At 40.7% G+C, this 24,928-nt stretch overlaps 1 protein-coding gene across 8 annotated transcripts in view; it reads left to right on the forward strand.

The window, feature by feature from the left end:
• LOC5505253 (A disintegrin and metalloproteinase with thrombospondin motifs 12) overlaps positions 1 to 24,830 on the forward strand; it is a 29,292-nt gene extending 4,462 nt beyond the window's left edge. For 5 of the 8 annotated variants that reach the window (XM_032373649.2, XM_032373650.2, XM_032373647.2 and 2 more), the window contains 21 exons: positions 11,524 to 11,804; positions 11,936 to 12,086; positions 12,374 to 12,528; positions 12,996 to 13,079; positions 13,223 to 13,356; positions 13,480 to 13,514; positions 15,659 to 15,764; positions 16,181 to 16,306; positions 17,236 to 17,371; positions 17,470 to 17,565; positions 17,649 to 17,797; positions 18,247 to 18,313; positions 18,527 to 18,605; positions 19,235 to 19,365; positions 19,545 to 19,668; positions 19,867 to 19,956; positions 20,646 to 20,803; positions 21,331 to 21,457; positions 21,713 to 21,839; positions 22,637 to 22,844; positions 24,507 to 24,830. In XM_032373649.2, coding sequence (XP_032229540.2) covers positions 11,524 to 11,804; positions 11,936 to 12,086; positions 12,374 to 12,528; positions 12,996 to 13,079; positions 13,223 to 13,356; positions 13,480 to 13,514; positions 15,659 to 15,764; positions 16,181 to 16,306; positions 17,236 to 17,371; positions 17,470 to 17,565; positions 17,649 to 17,797; positions 18,247 to 18,313; positions 18,527 to 18,605; positions 19,235 to 19,365; positions 19,545 to 19,668; positions 19,867 to 19,956; positions 20,646 to 20,803; positions 21,331 to 21,457; positions 21,713 to 21,839; positions 22,637 to 22,844; positions 24,507 to 24,740 — 2,798 coding nt within the window. In that variant the 3' untranslated portion in view covers positions 24,741 to 24,830. Of the gene's footprint in view, positions 1 to 11,029; positions 11,132 to 11,523; positions 11,805 to 11,935; positions 12,087 to 12,373; positions 12,529 to 12,995; positions 13,080 to 13,222; positions 13,357 to 13,479; positions 13,515 to 15,658; positions 15,765 to 16,180; positions 16,307 to 17,235; positions 17,372 to 17,469; positions 17,566 to 17,648; positions 17,798 to 18,246; positions 18,314 to 18,526; positions 18,606 to 19,234; positions 19,366 to 19,544; positions 19,669 to 19,866; positions 19,957 to 20,645; positions 20,804 to 21,330; positions 21,458 to 21,712; positions 21,840 to 22,636; positions 24,013 to 24,506 lie in introns of those variants that run through there. The other 3 variants (XM_032373651.2, XM_048728091.1, XR_007308179.1) reach the window with 3 other exon arrangements.
• The last annotated feature ends 98 nt before the right edge of the window (positions 24,831 to 24,928 follow it).

The raw sequence follows: 24,928 nt of genomic DNA on the forward strand, positions 1-24,928 counted from the left end.
GTTCTGTTTTTAAGTGCTACAAGTACTTTTAGTTTAACGACATAAAATCAAAATCTGCACTTTTGCACTTACGTGATATTTTCTTAGTAACGGTATAAAATGATAGAAAAACATGCATCATTTGCCTTCTTCGGCCCTTTTTATAAATTTGTGGTTAGCGGTTTTTGTACCTTGATATAAGATCTGGTCATTTACAAGAAATAATCTGCTAGTACGCCTTAGCTTTTACGGGAGTTTTCTTAATTCACCCTATGAATTGTCATTTTGAGTTGTCATTTTTTTTACCGATACGCTTATTTTAAAAAAGCACGGATATAACCATTCTATGGTCTTGTCCATTTGAACTTTTTCGAGATCAAAAACAGTCTCATTCTGTTTAATCATGGTCCATTTCGACAATCTGCGAATAACTGGACGAAACTTGTCGACGAAATGGACGATTACTTGCAGTCTCTTGACCTGGTTGAATATAGACAGTCTTTTCTGTAGCTATGTGGTTAATTTGTAGCGCGTTGTCACCGCTTGATATCTATATTATCTATATTAACTTATTACGTGAGCTTGAATTGTGACATAAGTAGTTTCAATGAAAAAAATGTTGTAGACAGGGGTGATCACTCTATCTTTTAGGTTATAAAATCCTACCAACCGCTATCCCTTATGGGGTATTAAAAAATTATTCCAACTTTGTAATCCCTAAGGGGTCCCCACACTACTGGATCATGATATCCTAATAGAACAACTGCACATGAAAGTTGTCAGATAAGAGATGTGCAGTATCAAAGAAAATCAGGAAAAACTGAAACAAATGTTTTTTAGTACTTTTAAGCACTTATAAGTTTACAAATTGCATGGACCACTCCCATCTATGAAGAATTAAAAAGTTGCTGTTGACCACACCTAAAGAGTTAAAATTGATTTTGCTGACAATCACTCATCCCTGTTTGCTTTTATGGGAGCCCCCCCCCTTCATGCTATGAAACCACCTTCTAAATAAACAGAAATTAGATTACTGTCGAAAAAACTAATGAAAAAAGTGTCCTCAATTTGATGCAGTCATTTTCATGTACACAGGAGATAATTAAGGAATTCTGAGCATATATCCATTTTTTTCTAGAAAAACAAGTATTTTTACGATCATTATTGTTTTTGTCTATTTTTCAAGGCTAAAATGATACTTTTTTATTGAAGATTGGAAAATTGATAAGTAGTTTTGATGAAAAAAATGTTGTAGACAGGGGTGATCACTCTATCTTTCAGGTTTTAAAATCCTACCAACCGCTATCCCTTATGGGGTATTAAAAAATTATTCCAACTCTGTAATCCCTAAGGGGTCCCCACACTACTGGATCATGATATCCTAATAGAACAACTGCACATGAAAGTTGTCAAAAAAGAGATGTGCAGTATCAAAGAAAATCAGGAAAAACTGAAACAAATGTTTTTTAGTACTTTTTAGCACTAAGGTTACAAATTGCATGGACCACTCCCATCTATGAAGAATTAAAAAGTTGCTGTTGACCACACCTAAAGAGTTAAAATTGATTTTGCTGACAATCACTCATCCCTGTTTGCTTTTATGGGAGCCCCCCCTTCATGCTATGAAACCACCTTCTAAATAAACAGAAATTAGATTACTGTCGAAAAAACTAATGAAAAAAGTGTCCTCAATTTGATGCAGTCATTTTCATGTACACAGGAGATAATTAAGGAATTCTGAGCATATATCCATTTTTTTCTAGAAAAACAAGTATTTTTACGATCATTATTGTTTTTGTCTATTTTTCAAGGCTAAAATGATACTTTTTTATTGAAGATTGGAAAATTGATAAGTAGTTTTGATAAAAAAAATGTTGTAGACAGGGGTGATCACTCTATCTTTCAGGTTATAAAATCCTACCAACCGCTATCCCTTATGGGGTATTAAAAAATTATTCCAACTCTGTAATCCCTAAGGGGTCCCCACACTACTGGATCATGATATCCTAATAGAACAACTGCACATGAAAGTTGTCAAAAAAGAGATGTGCAGTATCAAAGAAAATCAGGAAAACTGAAAAAAATGTTTTTTTAGTGCTTTTTAGCACTAAGGTTACAAATTGCATGGACCACTCCCATATATCAAGAATTAAAAAGTTGCTGTTGACCACACCCGAAGAGTTAAAATTGATTTTGCTGACAATCACTCATCCCTGTTTGCTTTTATGGGAGTCCCCCCCCCATGCTATGAAACCACCTTCTAAATAAACAGAAATGAGATTATTGTCAAAAAACTAATGAAAAAAGTGTCCTCAATTTGATGCAGTCATTTTCATGTACACATGAGATAATTAAGGAATTCTGAGCATATATCCATTTAAAAAAAAAAAACAATTTTTTTACAATCTTTATTGTTTTTGTCTATTTTTCAATGCTTTAATGATACTTTTTTATTGAAGATTGGAAAATTGGAAAGTAGTTTTAATGAAAAAAATGTTGTAGACAGGGGTGATCACTCTATCTTTTAGGTTATAAAATCCTACCAACCGTTATCCCTTATGGGGTATTAAAAAATTATTCCACCTCTGTTATCCCTAAGGGGTACCCACACTACTGGATCATGATATCTTAATAGAACAACTGCACATGAAAGTTGTCAGATAAGAGATGTGCAGTATCAAAGAAAATCGGGAAAAACTGAAAAAATGTTTTTTAGTACTTTTAAGCACTTATAAGTTTACAAATTGCATGGACCACTCCCATCTATCAAGAATTAAAAAATTGCTGTTGACCACACCCAAAGAGTTAAAATTGATTTTGCTGACAATCACTCATCCCTGTTTGCTTTTATGGGAGTCCCCCCATGCTATGAAACCACCTTCTAAATAAACAGAAATTAGATTACTGTCAAAAAACTAATGAAAAAAGTGTCCTCAATTTGATGCAGTCATTTTCATGTACACATGAGATAATTAAGGAATTCTGAGCATATATCCATTTTTTTCTAAAAAAAAACATTTTTTTTTTTTACAATCTTTATTGTTTTTGTCTATTTTTCAATGCTTTAATGATACTTTTTTATTGAAGATTGGAAAATTGGAAAGTAGTTTTGATGAAAAAAATGTTGTAGACAGGGGTGATCACTCTATCTTTTAGGTTATAAAATCCTACCAACCGCTATCCCTTATGGGGTATTAAAAATTATTCCAACTCTGTAATCCCTAAGGGGTCCCCACACTACTGGATCATGATATCCTAATAGAACAACTGGACATGAAAGTTGTCAAAAAAGAGATGTGCAGTATCAAAGAAAATCAGGAAAACTGAAAAAAATGTTTTTTTAGTGCTTTTTAGCACTAAGGTTACAAATTGCATGGACCACTCCCATATATCAAGAATTAAAAAGTTGCTGTTGACCACACCCGAAGAGTTAAAATTGATTTTGCTGACAATCACTCATCCCTGTTTGCTTTTTTGGGAGTCCCCCCCCCATGCTATGAAACCACCTTCTAAATAAACAGAAATGAGATTATTGTCAAAAAACTAATGAAAAAAGTGTCCTCAATTTGATGCAGTCATTTTCATGTACACATGAGATAATTAAGGAATTCTGAGCATATATCCATTTTTTTCTAAAAAAAAAAAACAATTTTTTTTTACAATCTTTATTGTTTTTGTCTATTTTTCAATGCTTTAATGATACTTTTTTATTGAAGATTGGAAAATTGGAAAGTAGTTTTGATGAAAAAAATGTTGTAGACAGGGGTGATCACTCTATCTTTTAGGTTATAAAATCCTACCAACCGCTATCCCTTATGGGGTATTAAAAAATTATTCCAACTCTGTAATCCCTAAGGGGTCCCCACACTACTGGATCATGATATCCTAATAGAACAACTGCACATGAAAGTTGTCAGATAAGAGATGTGCAGTATCAAAGAAAATCAGGAAAACTGAAAAAAATGTTTTTTTAGTGCTTTTTAGCACTAAGGTTACAAATTGCATGGACCACTCCCATATATCAAGAATTAAAAAGTTGCTGTTGACCACACCTAAAGAGTTAAAATTGATTTTGCTGACAATCACTCATCCCTGTTTGCTTTTTTGGGAGTCCCCCCATGCTATGAAACCACCTTCTAAATAAACAGAAATTAGATTACTGTCGAAAAAAACAATGAAAAAAGTGTCCTCAATTTGATGCAGTCATTTTCATGTACACAGGAGATAATTAAGGAATTCTGAGCATATATCCATTTTTTTCTAGAAAAACAAGTTTTTTTACGATTATTATTGTTTTTGTCTATTTTTCAATGCTAAAATGAGACTTTTTTATTGAAGATTGGAAAATGTGAGGCAGGCCTTTGAAACTTGTTAGTAGATCTCTGCCTAATAAATACAAAGGCCTATTAAATTATAGCATCCTTTTACAGTAAATGAAAGTCTGTTGTTTATGCAAGTATGAAATGATTTAACCTGGTTTCCTTGACACAAACATCCTGCAGCAAGACTCCTGCCATTCAGCTGAAGCTTTACTCTTTTGGGCAAGTGTGTATATTACTATCCACTGAAAACAGCTTGTCACCCTGGCTGCCATTCTGTTTCTGCTGCCTACATCATTCTTGTTGTGGCTATGGGCAAGTCACTTTATTTGCTCATCAGTGAGGCTAGGCATCTATAATTTTAATAATAAAGAGTCATAATTCTTACAGTTACTTTGGAATACCCAGGGGGGCTGTTAATTAAGAATCATCATTCACCATTTGATATCACTGATGGGGTTGTCAACACAAATCCCTAGAAAGTAAAATTGCAGCAAAAGACAATCCCTTGCTTTATGCAGAAAGCATTTTAAGCCAAAGAATGAAATTACAGTGTAGTGTTTCTTTTTATTTCATATTATCTTTCTCTAAAGATTTGTGCCAAGTCATTATTATTGATTTATTTAGCTTTGCTTCTTGGCCAATGGTTTACATGGACCATTTTGCATCCATTGACAAATTTAAGCCAGTTATAAATAAATATATGTTTAACTTCATAAATCATATTGAACAGTCCTTGACACATAATAATCATAGTGAATTTTACATATCGCACCTAAATGTATATTAGCTGATCTGTTCAAGTTTGTCACATTTTGATATATTTGTCCAACTTTGATATATTTGCCGGTTGATAAACTGTTGATAAACTGTTGTTTATCAACCAGCTATCTGGACATGGTCAGAGTGAAATGATGTTTAATGGAACACTGGCCTGTAGATTAAAAAAAATAAATTTCCTGACTTTAACATGTATAGATTTTAAAACACATGCGAAGGAACTAAGTTCGACAGTGTGACTAGTCCGACAGACTATAGTTCGTTACTGAACATTTAAAATCCAAACAGTCCAAAGGAAGCAAAACGCAGAATGAAAGGATTCCAACCACCTCGTAAAACGACAAAGACTGTAATTTGAATCGATTTATTAAGGGAAGAAAGGGTACTTTGGAAGAACAAGCGGAATTCGATGGTGATATTGAGAAGAGTATTTTCGAATCATTCGAAGATTGACGAGAATCGTGCGCCAGATGAACCGGCCACCTGTTAAGAATTTCGCGGCGTTCCAAGCGAACCGTTCGAGGACTTTGATTATACGCCAGCGATCCCGAGGAAGAGGAGATTGAACCACTAGCAAAATCTTTTAGGAAGTTCCCTATTCCGCAACTCTTTTGCGAGAGTGTGATGTAGCAGTTAGAGGTTTTTTTTATGATTCTTCGCCATCCTCGTTATTTGCTTTCGAATAATGGTCCTCTCTGTTACTTCAAGCTCTTTCGTCTATATTTAGCTGTTTAGTAGTAAATTTACGGGGACATATCGGAGCATTTGCCTTAGTGCGTGAAAAATTAAAGCCGCGTTGTCACAAGTTTACTTCCGGTCGATGGGTGTCTACAAAACGAAGACCTAAAACCTAATACCTAAAACCTGTGACCCCAAAAGCTACGACCCCAAAAGCTACGATCCCTAAAGCTACCACCCCAAAAGCTACCACTCCCCCAAAATTTCAGTTATTATTTAGTCTACGTTTTGTTTCCCAAATGGCTACACAGCGCGAAAGGTTCATATGGAATCAGAGATCCTAATGAGGTAATTCAGCAAATTTTGTTGTGCTTTTCATGGAGGAAATATTCTCATGTGCGCGCCAATGTCAATGAAGAATTTTAATCGTCGTTTATTATTCGCTGTGTCTACTTGCACGGCTTCCGGTAGAGAAGGGAAAAAAAACTAGCTGCACGGCTGTCTCCAGTTTTCTCGATTTTTTAGCCTAAATAACAAGTTTCTGGCTTTAAAACACTTCCACGATTATTTAGAACAGCCAAGCGATGATTTTTAGCCTGAAAAGCTATGCAACAAGCGGCCCGCAAATGCTCGGCAAAGTATGAACGAAGCGCGGAGTTCGACATTTATGCATCGTTCATTATGTGCCGAGCACTCGCATGTCGCCTTTTGCGAATTTTTTCAAGCTCGAAGCCATCGTTTGGTCGTTTCTTAAAACGCCGATAAACTCAGGAACCGGAATGTCACCCGGTAAACATTTTCGGGTGTTTCTTCTAAAATCTTAATTGCCCGCTAACTTTCGGGAAACCGCTTCATGCTCTAGTTGTGTCGAGTTGTAGAAAGTTTTCATCACAGAGAAAACTATTCCACTGCCCGGTAAAAAGTGGGCCAATCAAGGCTTACATCATTCTATCAGATTTCCCTCCAACCAATCAGGTTTCATCTCTGTCAAATGATTTGATATTTAGCTGTCACAGTGCGCATAAAAATATAAACAGCTTTGCGAAATTATAAGTTTATAATTATATGTACTTGTTCTTTGTCTTTCTTTCGAAAAATGTCGATGCCACAGCAATTTTTGGGGTGCACGTTGTCTACAGACATCGACAAAACTAGGATTTCAGTAACTATTTAGCCAATCTATTCATAAAGTTTAAAAATTATAATTTACTTGTCTGGAACCCACATCGGCACGCTACGCAAAAGCTTTGTTTTGATAAACACTTCTCCTCGCCAGGAAGTTGGAAAACTTTTCTGGGGGCATTTTTCTAAATAACCGGTAATTGCCGGGTATGTTAGGTTACCGGGAGAGTTTTTGGGATAATTTTTCGGGCAAAGGAGCGTGTCTGAAAAATGTGTGCAACTACAATTTTTAATGGGACAAATAAACGACGATTAAAAATAGTTTATTGGCGGGCACATGAGAATATTTCGTCCATGAAAAGCACAACAAAATTCGCTGAATTACCTCATTAGGATCACTGATTCCATATGAAACTTTCGCGCTGTGTAGTCATTTGGGAAACAAGGTAGACTAAATAATAACTGAAATTTTTGGGGGGTCGTAGCTTTTGGGGTCGTAGCTTTAGGGGTCGTAGCTTTTGGGGTCACAGGTATTAGGTTTTAGGTCTTCGTTTTGTAGACACCCTCCGGTCGATTACGTTACAATCTCCGATGATTTTTTAACGGAAAACGCGAAAAATATTTCAAAATATTGAAAGCAGTGTGTATATTGCAAGTTTCTTCGAGGATGTGATTGGTAATTTAGAGCGGATGGCATGTTAAATATCTCGGATTCTAATAGATTCTTTTGTCTTTAACGGTTGAGGTTTCCGTCGGACCTCCAGAAGTGAACTGGTGACAATGCGGCTTTAAGAGCGGAACATCAGCATGGTAAATTTACGGAGACCATCAGAGAGCATGGTAAATTTACGGGGAGCATCAGAGAGCAGGTGTATAAAATTTGGCCAAATCGTTTTAGTTAATGTATAGCATAACCACATGTTATACAAACGGACAAATAAAATAACACTTGTTTCATTTAAAAGAGTTCCGGTTTTGATAGTTGTCAGGATTTTTAACGATAAATATATTCCCAACCGCCCCAAATAGGCATTTTAATAAGCATGGCTATAGACTGTGATTTTGGCCATTCATCGAGGCACCAGACTCTGGATAAGGTACGCAAAAATGGCTTAGACGAACTAATATTATAAAGGAGCCCTCGATTTAATGGGTAAGGGCCATTTTTAAGAATGTTCGCTAGTAACTATAGCTTAATTACCCCTTCTGAAAGGTGTAACATAGTGCATTTTTAAATGGTATTCCAAAAAAAAAAATGCCCGTTTACTTACTAAAAATAATGAAGTGCCAGATTATTCCCGTTATTTTCTAAAAAGTGCAGATTTTGATTTTTAGTTGTTTTTGCTCTTATTTTTTGATAATTTATGTATTTGAGTGCCGTGTCGTATTTTTATTAAATTATAATTTTTTTACTCCATTAGTCTTTCGCGCTCTGTTGCAAAAATTGTACCAGCCAGAGAAAAAATATAATCATCCACTCACAAAAAAAAGTTATGATTTTCCTCTGAAAATGCAGTTTAATACCGAATCGCTGATTAAAATGATATAAAACAAGGTCTGTATTGTATGTATATTATCAACTCAACAGTCTTATTTTTTCGGACTAATTATAACCCTTAATCGTGTTATCTATTTTTAGTGACCTTATCTTTCTTCCAGCGATTAAATCTCACTCTGTCATAGTCTTTTACGCTCAGGTCGTCCATACGACCTCCATCATAACTTACTATTATACCCTACACTTATAACTCGTGCTGGTCCTTTTTTTATGTCTATCTCCTCATGATGCAAAATAGCAATTTTATTCTCTTTTCAAAAACAGAAACTTTGCAATTAATTTGCAGTTACATTCAGTATAAATAGCAAGTGACTCGTGCGACTGGCATGCGCCTATAGCAATGTACATGATATGTTTAATGTTTTCATATGATACCCCTAGTGATATAGCAACGCAATACAATACACCAATTCAAGGCATATATCTCTCTTAAGCACGTTTTTACCTCAAGCTCTTTTTTTTTGTTGCTGAACTCTGTAACATTCGTTTCTTTCAGAACTCAAAACAGATGTTTTGTTGATAATAAGCAATATCAAAATATCGGATCACTTCACCTATTGGAACACGTAGAACGATATCATCGTCCTACGTTATATCGTCCTACGATTTACGTTATTGTAGACGACGTTCGTTTATCGTCTACGATTAAACATCGTTGACGGTTTACGTAACGATTTACATTTACGATTTACGTTACGATTTACGTTTACGATTTACGTTTACGATTTACGTTTACGATTCAAAATTACTCGGGATTTCCGGGATGTACTATAGTTTCGATAGCATCTACGTTTACGATTTATCTGTTTGGGGACCGTTATAGGGGAGATGTTCAGGTTCTGCGGCTTTGTTTTGGCCGTTTTCTCTCCATATTGCGGTGAAAGAAAAAAAATATATGCCGTGATACGCAGGGTACTCATCCCAAAAGATATTGCCATTCAAGCTGCTGGAATTTCGAAAAAAAAAGATAATGAATGAGGGCGCTATTCGAAAATTATTGCGTGGATTAATTGTAGCTAATAATGAAACAGTATTTTTCTCTATAGTTTAAAAGGTATCATTTTTACCTCGAAAAGAAAGCAGATTCTTTAGATTTACACTATGAAAAAATTCATCTAATAAGAATCGACTTTCTTTTTAAGGTAAGAATGATACCTTTATAAATAAAGATAAAAAGAAGACTGTTCTATTTTCAGCTACATTTAAAAAAATTAAACTACAGCGAGAGTATTTTAATTCTATTTAGATTCTATTTTCGTATCTGCCCTCGTGTAATTTGCTTGAGAAAAAGGAATTTTGAAGGCCATTCATTAGTCACATTTCCCTGCTAGCAGAGGCCTCTTTTCTCTGTATTTCGCTGGGCTGGAGTTCGCGAGGAAAAGATACCTCTGCCATGGGTCGAGACTGTTTCTGTTGCGCATGCGTGAGCGTTAATAAGCGACCGACGTGCCAAAACCCGTACCATCGCGCTAAAGCTGCCAATATGCTTTGCATGGGTTTAGTCGGAAATCATGAATCAAACTCCGGTTAGTTCTCCTCTTCGAAAAAAAAAAAAAAAAACAACTGTTCAATTTCAATCACCTAAAACGTCACTAAAAAGATTGAGCAACAAACGCAGCAAAGACGAGTTTTGTCTTGTTTGTGGGATTAATTTCAAGACATCTGGGCAGGCGAGTTTCTTCAATGTAAATATCGCACAGTTGGATTCGAAGAAAATGTTACAAAACTTTTTGGTAAAATTAGATCAGCTATTCCCAGAAGAATATGCAAAACCTGTAAACGGAAGATTGACTCGTTTGTCAAAAGAGAGAAAATTCTGAATGAAGATAAGGCATTGAATGGCTTCTTTTTATAATTCGTCGCGTGATATTTCTACGGAGGACGCCGTTTCGAATGCGGGCTTATTATCCGGCAGCGGATATACGTTTCATGCATGCGCTAGTCATTGTAGGCTCAAAATAGTGGCCAGTAATTAATGAACGGAGCATGCGCTCTGGATCTCGTCCACGATCGTGGACGGCGGTTTGATCAAACGAACGTGCGACCCATGGCAGAGGTATCTTTTCCTCGCGAACTCCAGCCCAGCGAAATACAGAGAAAAGAGGCCTCTGCTAGCAGGGAATAGTCACATTTGTTGCAAGCATACTTTTTTCGCTTGTGATAGTCTTCAACGTCGCGCCTTTGCGAATGTCATCCCTCGCATAGAGAAACGCATGAGATATAACTTCCTTCCTCGGTATGATCTTGAAATGAAACGGTTACATGTTGAGATGGTGCGCGCAGCTATTTTCCGTGAAAGGTGGTCCAACATTCGGATCCATTATAGATCAAAAACGAAAATGTAAATCGTAACGTAAATCGTAACGAAAATCGTAAACGTAAATCGTCCACGATGGTAAATCGTAGACGATAAACGAACATCGTCTGCGATAACGTAAATCGTAGGACGATATAACGCAGGACGATATCATCGTGTTCCAGATGGGTGAAGTGATCCGAAATATCTACTTTATTTGCCTAATAAATTGGCGAGATCACCCATTTATGTAAATATATACCCCCACGTTGTTATTAAAGTTTTTTTCTATATCAGGAAGGACTTCCACGTGTGATATGTTGTCAGTTACTTCAATGATATGAGAGTTATATAAGGGTGGGTCGAAAAGATATTGCGAAGCAGACGGCTTATGTCTGGGTATGTCGTCAATTTGGCTAGGAGGCTCTCTTTCTCATTGAAATTGATATCATCGTTTCCTTTACAACAAAAACTTCAGAGTATAGATCCTTTTCAAGCGGTTATGATGAAATTTTTTAACCGTTTCTTACGAATCTTGTTGATCGTTTGGCTTCATCTGCACTATCATAATGTCAGCCTAAAGTCCTAGGCGTTCTTAGCCAATTTTTCTTATCGGGATTCCTGTGGTTGGTAAGAGTTGTGACGTACCAGAAAAATCTCCAACCTGCCTCCATCCCCAAGGACAGGGAACTCGGTAAGAGCGTCTGGGGCTAGGCTGCCATAAAACTCTTATCACATGTTAAAATGAGAACTGGCATGTGTTCAAATGCAAACCTAACGTTTTGTCCCAGTTCCAGACTATGAGATCACACAGCTGTCCAATCACAGGGCACCACGAGATCTCCATGACAACCATAGACTCCATAGCCTTAAAGCGTTCGATAAAGACTTCCAGTTATCACTCCAGCCAGCAGAAGACGTCGTTTCGCCCCAGCTAGTGCTCATGCGCAGAAGACCTGGTGACGTATGGACAAAAGAGCTGTACACTCCCAAGGGCACGTTCCTACAAGGTCATGTGACACAAGATCCGCGATCCCATGTGGCTGTGCGGGAACTGGGCTCCAACCAGCTGGTACGGTTTTGGTATTAAATATATTCATATTTGAATTATTTCTTATCGGATTTAGGTAGAACGAGGTACTGCTAGTACTGAGGATTGGGACATTTTGTGTTTAATTTTGCCACTCGCTTTTACTACCACAGAGCGGCGCCATTATAAGCGACGGTCACGAGTACAAGATCGAGCCTGTGCCTCATCACATCAGACGGAAAATGAACCTGGAAGGGCACCGACATCACGTGATCAGCAGAAGAAGCTTGCGCTCCAAAGGGTCCCACGCGGAACCCTTAAAAGGTATTTGATATCAAGCAGTTTAACAGATTAAAAGGCCCTTCATCCCACGCGGAAACGAGTTATAGGTGGGGAATCTATTCGCTCAGTGGTTGTGGTTTGTCATTAGAAAGAAAACAGTTTTGGAAGTTCGAATCTTTCCAGTAAGGAGACGTAAAATCTAGATTACGGAATAGTACTTAAAATGTCTAGACAATTGCATTATAATAATAGCATTGTGTCGTTAAAGAACGACTAATGAACGACTTTATTTTATTTTGAATAGACGTTTATTTTATTTGCCCTATTAGTTCCCGGAAAGTCGACTGAGCAATACACGACCAGCAAGCGCACTAGGAGGAGCCTGGACCCGAAAGTGATTGAAGTCATGATGACACTTGACGAGCCGTCTGTGGGTTTCTATGGCAACCAGAGTATGAACTATGTGTTAGGAGTAGCGAACATGGTATGTGGGTTGTGAGTGGAAGCGTAACTCGACTTTCTCCCAAAGACTGCCAATATGATTGCCAGCAATTGGGGACTTGCGCTAAGCGATCACGTGACTGTTTGGGCGGCAAACTAGCGCGCGCTCAGGCTTTTAGTGGCAAAGTAACAGCAACAAAAGGAAACTTTTTCAGAAAGGATTTAATTTTATTTAAAAAATAAAATTCAGATTTTTTTGTTTGATCATTTTGTTTTGAATTTGCCTACCACAAAAAGGTCACGTGATCTATTAGCACAAGTCCCCTCTTGAGAGCGACAAGAGGGGGGGGGGGGTGCTAACACGCCCCTAATCTCCTACGCAGTGGCTTTAAACCCTTTCACGCAATGCGCTTTACAAGCTTTTTCTTGATTAGAAAAACGGCTCGGATGATAACAACAAAAATGTCCTGATCTAGCACAATAGATAGTACAGAAGACATTCTTTTTCAGGTCCACAGGCTTTACCGTGACAAGTCCATTGGCTTTGACTGCTCATTCACACTGACGAAAGTCTTTTTGATCGAATCATACCTGGTGAGTGCTTATATAGTTTTACTATTATCTGTTAATCTTGAAAAGGTAGCGTGATCTGTGTCTCGTAGCAATGTAACGCAACGCAGTTACGTCTTCTTGGGATAACTAGCATAGTCTAATAATGATAAGTACATTCTTCACAGGCGGAGCTCGACATCAAATTGAACGAAATCGGCTCTGCTTCTAAGTACCTGAGCGTGTTCAGCAAATGGTTCCAGACGGTCAACACTCCAGCAGGGTCTGTGGAGCACTTTGATAATGCCGTCATGCTTACAAGGTAAAGATACAGCTCGGGAAAGCTTTATTTTATCAACCTTAGGAATGATGCTCGGCTACTGTAGATACCAAGGGTGCATAATGCTTTTCTGTGTGTCAATTAAAATATTTTTATATTTTTCAGAGATATTTGTGGAACCAACAGTTGTCAACTTGATGGTAAGTTATCATGGTGTTCCACTTACGTGATTCGTGTATATGCGCGCTGTCTGTGAGCCATTCACGTGTTGTGTGTAGATACGCGCTGTCTGTGAGTCGTTTGCATGTGGATGCATGTAGATGAGCGTCGTCTGTTCATTGTTCATGTGTTTCGTGTAGATGCGCGCTGTCTGTGAGTCGTTCACGTGTTGCGTGTAGATGCGCGCTGTCTGTGAGTCGCTCACGTGTTGCGTGTAGATGTGCGCTGTCTGTGAGTCGTTCACGTGTTGCGTGTAGATGCGCGCTGTCTGTGAGTCGCTCACGTGTTGCGTGTAGATGTGCGCTGTCTGTGAGTCGTTCACGTGTTGCGTGTAGATGCGCGCTGTCTGTGAGTCGTTTACGTGTTGCGTGTAGTTGCGCGCTGTCTGTGACTCGTTCACGTGTTGTGTGTAGATGCGCACTGTCTGTGATTCGTTCACGTGTTGCGTGTAGATGCGTGCTGTCTGTGAGGCGTTCACGTGTTTCGTGTAGATGCGCGCTGTCCGTGAGCCGTTCACGTGTTGTGTGTAGTTGCGTACTGTCTGTGAGTCGCTCACGTGTTGTAGATGCTCACTGTCTCGAGTCGTTCACGTGTTGCGTGTAGATGCGCGCTGTTTGTGAGTCATTCACGTGTTGCGTGTAGATACGCGCTGTCTGTGAGTCATTTACGTGTTGCGTGTAGATGCGCGCTGTCTGTGAGTCCTTCACGTGTTGTGTGTAGATGCGCGCTGTCTGTGAGTGGTTCACGTATTGCGTGTAGATGCGCGCTGTCTGTGAGGCGTTCACGTGTTTCGTGTAGATGCGCGCTGTCTTTGAGTCGTTCACGTGTTGGGTGTAGATGCGCGCTGTCTGTGAGTCGCTCACGTGTTGTAGATGCGCACTGTCTCGAGTCGTTCACCTGTTGCGTGTAGATGCGCGCTGTCTGTGAGTCGCTCACGTGTTGCGTGTAGATGTGCGCTGTCTGTGAGTCGTTCACGTGTTGCGTGTAGATGCGCGCTGTCTGTGAGTCGCTCACGTGTTGCGTGTAGATGTGCGCTGTCTGTGAGTCGTTTACGTGTTGTGTGTAGTTGCGCGCTGTCTGTGAGTCGTTCACGTGTTGCGTGTAGATGCGCACTGTCTGTGATTCGTTCAAGTGTTGCGTGTAGATGCGTGCTGTCTGTGAGGCGTTCACGTGTTTCGTGTAGATGCGTGCTGTCTGTGAGTCGTTCACGTGTTGTGTGTAGATGCGTACTGTCTGTGAGTCGCTCACGTGTTGTAGATGCGCACTGTCTTGAGTCGTTCACGTGTTTTGTGTAGATGTGCGCTGTCTGTGAGTCGTTCACGTGTTGCGTGTAGTTGTGCGCTGTCTGTGAGTCGCTCACGTGTTGCGTGTAGATGTGCGCTGTTTGTGAATCGTTTACGTGTTGCGTGTAGTTGCGCGCTGTCTGTGAGTCGTTCACGTGTTGCGTGTAGATGCGCACTGTCTGTGATTCGTTCACGTGTTGCGTGTAGATGCGTGCTGTCTGTGAGGCGTTCACGTGTTTCGTGTAGATGCGCGCTGTCTGTGAGTCGTTCACGTGTTGTGTGTAGATGCGTACTGTCTGTGAGTCGCTCACGTGTTGTAGATGCACACTGTCTCGAGTCGTTCACGTGTTGCGTGTAGATAAGCGTTGTCTATGAGTCGTTCACGTGCTACGTGTAGATGCGTGCTGTCTGTGAGGCGTTCACGTGTTTCGTGTAGATGCGTGCTGTCTGTGAGTCGTTCACGTGTTGTGTGTAGATGCGTACTGACTGTGAGTCGCTCACGTGTTGTAGATGCTCACTGTCTCGAGTCGTTCACGTGTTGCGTGTAGATGCGCGCTGTTTGTGAGTCATTCACGTGTTGCGTGTAGATACGCGCTGTCTGTGAGTCATTTACGTGTTGCGTGTGGATGCGCGCTGTCTGTGAGTCCTTCACGTGCTGCGTGTAGATACGCGCTGTCTGTTTGTCGTTCACGTGTTACGTGTAGATGCGCGCTGTCTGTGAGTCGCACACGTGTTGCGTTTTAATACCCGCTATCTTTGATTCACACGCCGCGCTTCGCGTAGTTGCATCCTACTTTTGAATCCGTTAAGAGATGTGTGGTATGTTGTTTGTATATCTACAGGTCTCGCGTACTTTGGCTATCCTTGCAGCACAAGCCTCGGAGCGAGCGTCAATGATGCGCACGGCGTCTCCGCCGCCTTCTCGGTTGCTCATGAAGTGGCACACAAGTGAGTTTATATTCTATTCCGTTGCTGAAAAATGGTTATGACGTGAACCTTTGAGCTTTGACCATCACTGACGGCTTACTCTGACTAAAGTGGGCCGTCAGTTACACGGATCGAGTAGACGCTTCCGATCTAAAAAAAATTCACCGAGCTTTGAGGATGCTTACCTGAACCTCTTCTGCTTCTTTGAGGAATTAATAACACCCTGTAGAAACTTTTTATAGTGCTTCTCGTGAACATACTGTAAATCTATTGTTTCGACACTTTTATTTACAATTGTGAGGGGTGTGGCTGTTGGCTTTTGTTATCATTATTAAACAACTGTTTTCATTTGCCATTTCGCTCCAAACTTATCGATTACAAGTAAATCGTCATTTGGTGTTCTCTGGTTTGTTATAAAAATGCTTGTTTGTGTTTAGTTTTGGTGTTGATCACGACTCCGGTTCATGTTATGATGGCTTTATAATGAGCGCTGGGCAAGCGACGGGAGTAAATGCCTTCAAGTGGTCTGCATGCAGCCAGACGACCCTAACAAGGGTATTCAGGTATCTTACTATGTACATGGTTACTGGTTAATGCCAGAGAGACTACAGGCAAGCTTTGGCAATGCTAGGCGGTATGCCTAGCAGCAAGAGGATCACCTTTTGACCAAGGGTATTCAGGTAATTTATGATATACATGATTACCTTCAAACACGCGGTTCCGCTATAAACGGGAAAGCTCCTCCTACTCCCGGGCTCAAGAACAATCAGTTATCAATCAGCCGTCAATGAGTCGAAATGTCATTCCTATCTTATCATTTCTAGACTTTTCCACCTAACATGGTTCTATTTATAGTAAAGTAATGCTATACCAAGCGGTATGCGCTGTAAAATACGTGCATTTTACGGAAGCTCCCAAGGGCAATTCAACAACCAATTCAGAAGCAACTTTTTCGTGATTCACAAATCTTTTTCGCGATTCACAAATCTTTTTCGCGATTCACAAATCCTTTTCGTAATTCACAAATCCTTTTCGTGATTCACAAATCTTTTTTGCGATTCACAAACAAATCGGAAGTCTTGGAACGAACATGGCCCGTGAGGAACGCCTGCAGGTTTTCAGGTTTTTTTAGGGTTTACAGTGACGGTCACCACACAAATAAAAACCTCGAGAAGATTGCTTCAGCAATGCTAGGTGGTCTGTGTAGCAGCAGGAGGGCCTTGACCAAGGTTTTCAGGTATCTTATGAAATACATCGATATCGTGATGGTAGAAAGATTATAAGCAAGCTTTAGAATAACTAGGTGGTCTGCATAGGCGTGGGGGAACCAGGGAAATAAATCAACACAATGTTGAAGTTGTACATCTTGATGCTCGTCCAAAAACGTTTGATTCATACATGACAAGGCACATGAATGCTTTATTTATAAAAGTGATGGTTGCTGTTTATTATACACTAACGTTGACTTCTCTTCTTTTTAAACCTTTTCCAGCCAAGTCACGTGTTACGACAACAAACCACCAAAGGAAATCATTCTCCCCAGTCTTCCGCCCGGATATGAGTTTGATGGTGATCAACAATGCAAGTTTATATATGGCTCGCAATACACGCTCTGCCCTGTTACCACGGTAAGGTATACTCTAATGAACCCTATTTCAGGACCTGCCTATACATATGCGCCTCGTTTTGGCGTGTACTTTCTCACGTGGTGCACACTTTATTCCAGAACAATTGTGGTACTCTTTTTTGCCTGCGCGGGTCTGATTGTATCACCTCTCGAGGCGGGCCCCCTGTGGACGGAACCCCATGCGGAAACAGAAAGGTAGCCCTCTCCGCTAATTATATTGTTTCATATTTGGCATAGTTATATTAACGTTTGCTTGAATATGATGTGTTTGTATGTAGTGGTGTGTCAGCGGTCATTGCGTGAGTGTCGGTACCAGTCTCCCACCTCCCATAAACGGTGGATGGGGGGCTTGGGGCCCGTATGGAGCCTGCTCAAGAACTTGTGGCGGTGGGGTACGTCATCGCTCTCGCAAATGCGACAGCCCAAGGTAAGGTTGGAAAACGTTTATTGGGAAGTCCCAAACATTGTAAATCATCTCATTTACTGGAAGGCACGTACGAACATACATCTATTTCAAAAAAAGGTTGTCAGTGCAAGTGGCGAATGGCAAATAGTAAATGGCAGTTCTAAGCCCGAACGGTGCTTCTGGGAACTAAGCATTCGTAAAATTAAAGGTGTTAAATAAAGTCTAGCAATGTCAGAGACATACATTGATGATCTTTAGTGGATAATTGTTTGATTTATCCATATTCTTCAGCATTTAGTAGAAATTTAATGAGACCCATGGTTCCTTTCGGTCCTAAAACTGCCATTTGCCAATCGCAATTTGCCGTTTCGTACTGACAACGTTTTTTGGAATAGGTATATTTGACCAATCTTATTGAGTAACTTATTTCTAAAAAAGCAACGTGTAGTGATATGTTTCTACAATTGCAGTCCTCAGCTTGGCGGCAAACCATGTGAGGGTAAACCTATCGGAGAATGGGTGATCTGTAACCAACAGGTGAGTAGGCTTCTCATCAAATGAAAAGAAAATTAAAAATAATACAAGCTGCAGCCAGCACTACCCATAATTGCTTAGTTTTAAATTCAATTTCAGTCCGTTATTTCATTTGAAACTTTTATTTCATGTGCATGTCTTTAGTTGACGATTACGATAGAAAGTGTCACTTGACCTACGGTTGATGTGTACATTTTCAATCTTGTGTATTCCCAGGATTGCCCCCCAGGGGGTGATTCGTACCGTACTCTTCAGTGCAAGGCCAAGTCTTCAAGTTATGATAAGTACTATCCATGTGAGTACAAATAAGCCTTGCCGCTAGTAGTCAGATAATGGTCTTACAATAGGTCATGTAAAGTACTATCCATGTGAGCACAATGAAGCCACGCCGCTAGTAGTCAGATAATGGTCTTACAATAGGTCATGTAAAGTACTATCCATGTGAGCACAATGAAGCCACGCCGCTAGTAGTCAGATAATGGTCTTAAAAAGCCCTTGCCAGCCGCTCCTTTGGTATACTTCTCAACCAATATTGGAAGACATATTTTGAAAAGAAATCTCAAAGTAACCAGGATTTTTTTATACCGCTCCTTTGGTATGCTTCTCAACCAATATTGGAAGACATATTTTGAGAAGAAATCTCAAAGTAACCAGGATTTTTTTATTCACTGAAATCAATAAAAAATATCGAATGAGCATTGAGCAGCTCCTCCAAATCAGCCGATGAGTGATTGATGATTAATGGTAACTGATGATGATTAATAATAAGTGATGATTAATTCATTCTCACACTCGTCAATTTCCTAAAATGACAAAATGGCCGTTGACAGAGACTCGGATAGTCCGGAGGGCGAGTAACTATAGACCGTGCAAACTCAGGAAAAACTGCACCTGGCTTTATAATGGGATATTTCTCCGCTCTAGATGGTGATCCGTGCACGCTGTGGTGTATTGAAGGCTCGTCGGCCACAATTGAGGGCTACGTCGAAGACGGGACAAAGTATGACCCGTCTGACCCGAAAAATCGAGACATCTGCATCGATGGCGTAAGAGTGGTAGGTACCAAAGCCTTCATTCCTCTCTATAGAAGATATAGACCGTGAGCTCATTTTTATCCCCTTACATGGATGGCTATAGAATGTGACGCTCTGATTGGCTCATTTTTGTCTACTTTCATGAAAGGCTGTAGAATGTGAGATGTGATTGGCTCATTATTTGTCCCCTCACATGACAGGCTGTTGGATGCGACGACATCATTGGATCAGGGAATATCTTTGACAGGTGTTTTAAGTGCAAGGCCGACGGTGGCAGCTGCATTCGCAAGGAGTTCTCCTACACAAAGAACTGGGTGAAATTCGGTATGGCAATGAGCCCTCTCTGGCCGTTATAGTTTTCTATGTGGATGCTCTAATCATAGCAATACTCTGCTACATAATTTCGTTTCATTGTACTTATCCCTCGTTCTTTAGAAATTAGGATGAGCTCTTATGGAGAACAATTGTGGCGGGGTATTCTGCACTGCTAGTTTCGTTAATAGACACATATCCTTTCCCCAGGGCTTGACAATGCCGACCCGATGCTCGAGCTTCCTAACGGAACTACAAGATGCGTGATCAGGGAGAATTCACCTACTAAGAATATTGTCGGTTAGTTGCTGAACAGTTTTTTGCAGATGCTTGTAAAGAAGATAGCTAAACAGGGTGCATAAATTTTGATTGCCACATAGACACATGCCTCAAAGTTATAGTGAGGCCCGCGTTACAGTGGTCACCAAAAGTTATGAGGAAGCTAGCCAACCGTTTAGATTGACACGAACCCCATAACTAGGAGAATTCCGTCGTGGTCTAATGTGCACTTGAGTATTTTTATGCCTCTCTGTTGAGCTGGTTGAAGTTCATTTCAATCTTGCATTTTCTTGCATTGCCTATCAATGAGCCGTATTCAATACAAATGCATGTAAATTAAGGTGAAACAATCGTCTCGATTTATTTGCATGCATTTGCATTGAATACGGCTTATAGATAAGGCGACGTTTGGACTTAGCCCTTGTCAAGGTGGCCAGCGTGCGTCGCAATGTAAGAGGTTTCTGTAATATCTCCGCTAGGTAAAGTTTTCATGACCACAATGATTTGCCCGTGAAGGTAATGTCAATTAAATTTCTCGCCTGTTCTATTGCCACACCAGTGTTATGGGACTCTCGAAGAATTGAAGTTCGATTAAGCTCGTTCGATTGATAAGTATAGGCGAAATGAGCTCCGTGTGTCTGATAGGCTATATATTTTTTCAGTTTAAAATTTCTAACAATATGTGTGTTTTTTTTCACTTTTTTCATCAGTTATGAAAATCAAAAATAGCCAGGAATTGATTTTCCCGAACGCAATATCAGGATCAAAGGACGTCGCAGGCACGACAGTGCATTACATCCGCGGAGGCCCGTCAAGTGAAGAGAAAATGTACTTTGATGGGCCTACAACGCAAGCGCTTGTACCTTTGGTACGTAAACACATGACGGCTATTGATCACCTTCATGTGACTGGGCCCACCTCACTTTTGGCGATTCTGTAAATAAATATCACTTTTGGGGGCTATTTGGGGTTAGCAGTGATGTATTGGAGATCACTTGGCATTTTGGGAGGCAAACTCTCGCGCCTTCCGGATTTTGGCGGAAAAATAACAATAACAAAAAGCGAACTATTTAAGCGCTAACGAATCATCCAAAAAGATATTTGTCAAAAAAGCGCTCATTTTAATTGAAAGATTGTGTTTTTTCGTCGCTTTTTGGTGTGACAGCCAAGGCCAATTCTTTGTTTATTTTAACGTGCGTTTTCCACTCTAAAAGGCACGCGTTTTGTTATGCAAGTCCCCTATAACGCCTAAAGATATCGGTGCTTATGCGGTCTCAATAAGATATTGTCGATGCTAAACTAAAGGAGGCAGTGTGTGTTTCAATTAAGGCAAGTATGTATGTCAAAGTTTCTTAAACCTTCAGTTCTCCTCTAATGAGAATTCCCTGTTTTTAGTTTGCCTATTTTGGTACGACAAATGTTGGCTACACGATAACATACCACGAGCCAGGCCTGGCCGCACAGACCGCTTTCGTGTGGAAGACCCATTACACGGGGAATTGCAGTAAATCCTGCGCACAAGGTGAAGCTGGATAAATGACATCCGCGCTGTCAGACATGCAATAGAATTCTTTATAAACTATAAAGCCTGGTTTTCACTAGGACACAATCGCAACGCAAGAAATTGTCCGATTCTCACTAAAAGACAATTGCAAGAGCAAGCGCAAGAGACATCTGCTGGATTTTCCTGCGCCGATTCCCACTTATGTTCCGCTTGCGTTTGTGCTTGCCTCCTACTGAAAACCAACCTTAAAGTACACAAAACATACCATTTCAGGCTACAGACCTCAAGCTGTCACATGTCACCGAGGAGACGATAACTCTCTAGTGAGCGGTACCTTCTGCGACTCTGGATCGAGGCCAAGTGACATGGCATTATGCAATGATGTGCCTTGTCCCGCAAGGTAACGATCACGCTGAGACTTCCAATGATTTCAACAACCACACGTATTACGCTTTTTACCTACCAAGCGTAGACACCTCATCTTTCAGATTTGAATAACACTTTCCTCTACCATAATATTGCTCGAAAAGCGCCTCCCCCAAATAAGCGCATTCTCCGAATAAGCGCCTCGACTAACAGGAAAATTATTAATAAGCGCCTTCCCCAAATAGTGCCACGCCTCAACGTATTGCATTTTTTTTTTAAATCTAGGGCAAGGGGACTGTACGTTAGAGGGAAAGTAACGAAAACTGGCAGTACTACCCGTTATAACATTTGGTAAAATAATTTGTTTCGTTATGGTTCTGCGAGGATTTTTACTCCCTGTACTTTGCAATAGAAAGCGAGAAAAAGATCTAGCGCCTTTTCCATCTAAGCGCCTCGAATGGGACGAACAAAATGAGCGCTTGGCGGTAATTAGAGCAATAAAAGTAATATTTAGCAAAGCCAATTTAAAACCCTTGCTGCCTTAATGATACCCCTTCTAGATGCATTTGCCGCACGGTTTCACACACTTAGGCATGCATGCATTCGCTGCTCACCTCGAAACATTACGGTCAACGGCATTGGGTCGTGTAGCAGCTCAGAAGATTTCACCTGATTGGATTGATACAACACAGGCAAAACAATAGAACGGGAATACAATAGAACAATGAGGTAATCCAGCCAATCCTGTTAGGCCTTACGAGCGGGCTGCTACATTACTGACGGCATTCTTAATCAAATACTGCATCTTCTTTTTTGTTTTTGTTCTGTTAGTTGGATTCCCGAGCCATGGGAGTTGTGTTCAAAGCTTTGCGGTGGTGGTAACACGACTCGACTGGTGCCATGCATCCAGCGCGTCACGCAAGAAATAGTGCGTGGAGTAGAGTACCGATACTGCGAGGGACAAGTCCGACCTCCTCTAACATCCACCTGTAATCAAATAGACTGCAACCCTGAGTGGCAGGTCGGCACGTGGTCCTCGGTAAGATCCTCTAACATCCACCTGTAATCAAATAGACTGCAACCCTGAGTGGCAGGTCGGCACGTGGTCCTCGGTAAGATCCTCTAACATCCACCTGTAATCAAATAGACTGCAACCCTGAGTGGCAGGTCGGCACGTGGTCCTCGGTAAGATCCTCTAACATCCACCTGTAATCAAATAGACTGCAACCCTGAGTGGCAGGTCGGCACGTGGTCCTCGGTAAGATCCTCTAACATCCACCTGTAATCAAATAGACTGCAACCCTGAGTGGCAGGTCGGCACGTGGTCCTCGGTAAGATCCTCTAACATCCACCTGTAATCAAATAGACTGCAACCCTGAGTGGCAGGTCGGCACGTGGTCCTCGGTAAGATCCTCTAACATCCACCTGTAATCAAATAGACTGCAACCCTGAGTGGCAGGTCGGCACGTGGTCCTCGGTAAGATCCTCTAACATCCACCTGTAATCAAATAGACTGCAACCCTGAGTGGCAGGTCGGCACGTGGTCCTCGGTAAGATCCTCTAACATCCACCTGTAATCAAATAGACTGCAACCCTGAGTGGCAGGTCGGCATGTGGTCCTCGGTAAGATCCTCTAACATCCACCTGTAATCAAATAGACTGCAACCCTGAGTGGCAGGTCGGCACGTGGTCCTCGGTAAGATCCTCTAACATCCACCTGTAATCAAATAGACTGCAACCCTGAGTGGCAGGTCGGCATGTGGTCCTCGGTAAGATCCTCTAACATCCACCTGTAATCAAATAGACTGCAACCCTGAGTGGCAGGTCGGCACGTGGTCCTCGGTAAGATCCTCTAACATCCACCTGTAATCAAATAGACTGCAACCCTGAGTGGCAGGTCGGCACGTGGTCCTCGGTAAGATCCTCTAACATCCACCTGTAATCAAATAGACTGCAACCCTGAGTGGCAGGTCGGCACGTGGTCCTCGGTAAGATCCTCTAACATCCACCTGTAATCAAATAGACTGCAACCCTGAGTGGCAGGTCGGCACGTGGTCCTCGGTAAGATCCTCTAACATCCACCTGTAATCAAATAGACTGCAACCCTGAGTGGCAGGTCGGCACGTGGTCCTCGGTAAGATCCTCTAACATCCACCTGTAATCAAATAGACTGCAACCCTGAGTGGCAGGTCGGCACGTGGTCCTCGGTAAGATCCTCTAACATCCACCTGTAATCAAATAGACTGCAACCCTGAGTGGTCCTCGGTAAGAAGAATACCCGCGAACATCATCATATTTAATTAACAATTATCTAAAAGTGAATATCTAGGGATAATTATATTGTTTGTGATGATGATGATGATAATCTGATGATGATGATGATGGCGATGTTAGTGATAATGATTATGATGATGGTTTTAATGATGATGATGACGAAAACCATGTTTCTAATAATGGATAATGATGATGATAATGCTGGTTATGATAACAATAATGTCATTGATGATGATGTTGATGATAATGATGATTATGATGATGATTATAATACAGGTGATTATAATAATAGTGTTAGTGACGGTGACAATGGTGGTGACGATAATGATGCTAATATCTTTGATAACGACAATGATAAATCTTATGATAAAGATAATGTTTGTGCTGATAATTAAGATGGTATACTTTAAGGGATGTTTATTTTCAGTGTCGCGGTCCAAGAGGCTTACCAGGAATAGCTATTCGTGACGTCATTTGCCGACAGCTGCTAGCCAATGGCAGCTTTATTCAAGCAGAACCTGAGAGATGCAAGGCCGTCTCAACGCGCTCGTACCAGACCTCCATGAATTGCACGGTCACTGCTGGAAGTACACCGCTGACCGAATGTAACATTCTATGGATTCTAACTTTGCTATTTACGACGATTACAATAGTTTTATGAACATATATTGAAACCATTTAATGCAGATACGTTTGATATTGTAAATATGTATAATGCAGATTTATCGAAAATAAAAGAAATCAATAGAAATTTTTCAGCCAGGCAAATATCTCGGGCTACTGTGGTATCCTTCCAAGCGCGTACCCAGTATTTGCTGAGGGGGGGGGGGGGGGGGGGGGTGCGTAGAA

Source organism: Nematostella vectensis, chromosome 1 (genome assembly GCF_932526225.1).
Source record: "Nematostella vectensis chromosome 1, jaNemVect1.1, whole genome shotgun sequence".
NCBI lineage: Eukaryota > Metazoa > Cnidaria > Anthozoa > Actiniaria > Edwardsiidae > Nematostella > Nematostella vectensis.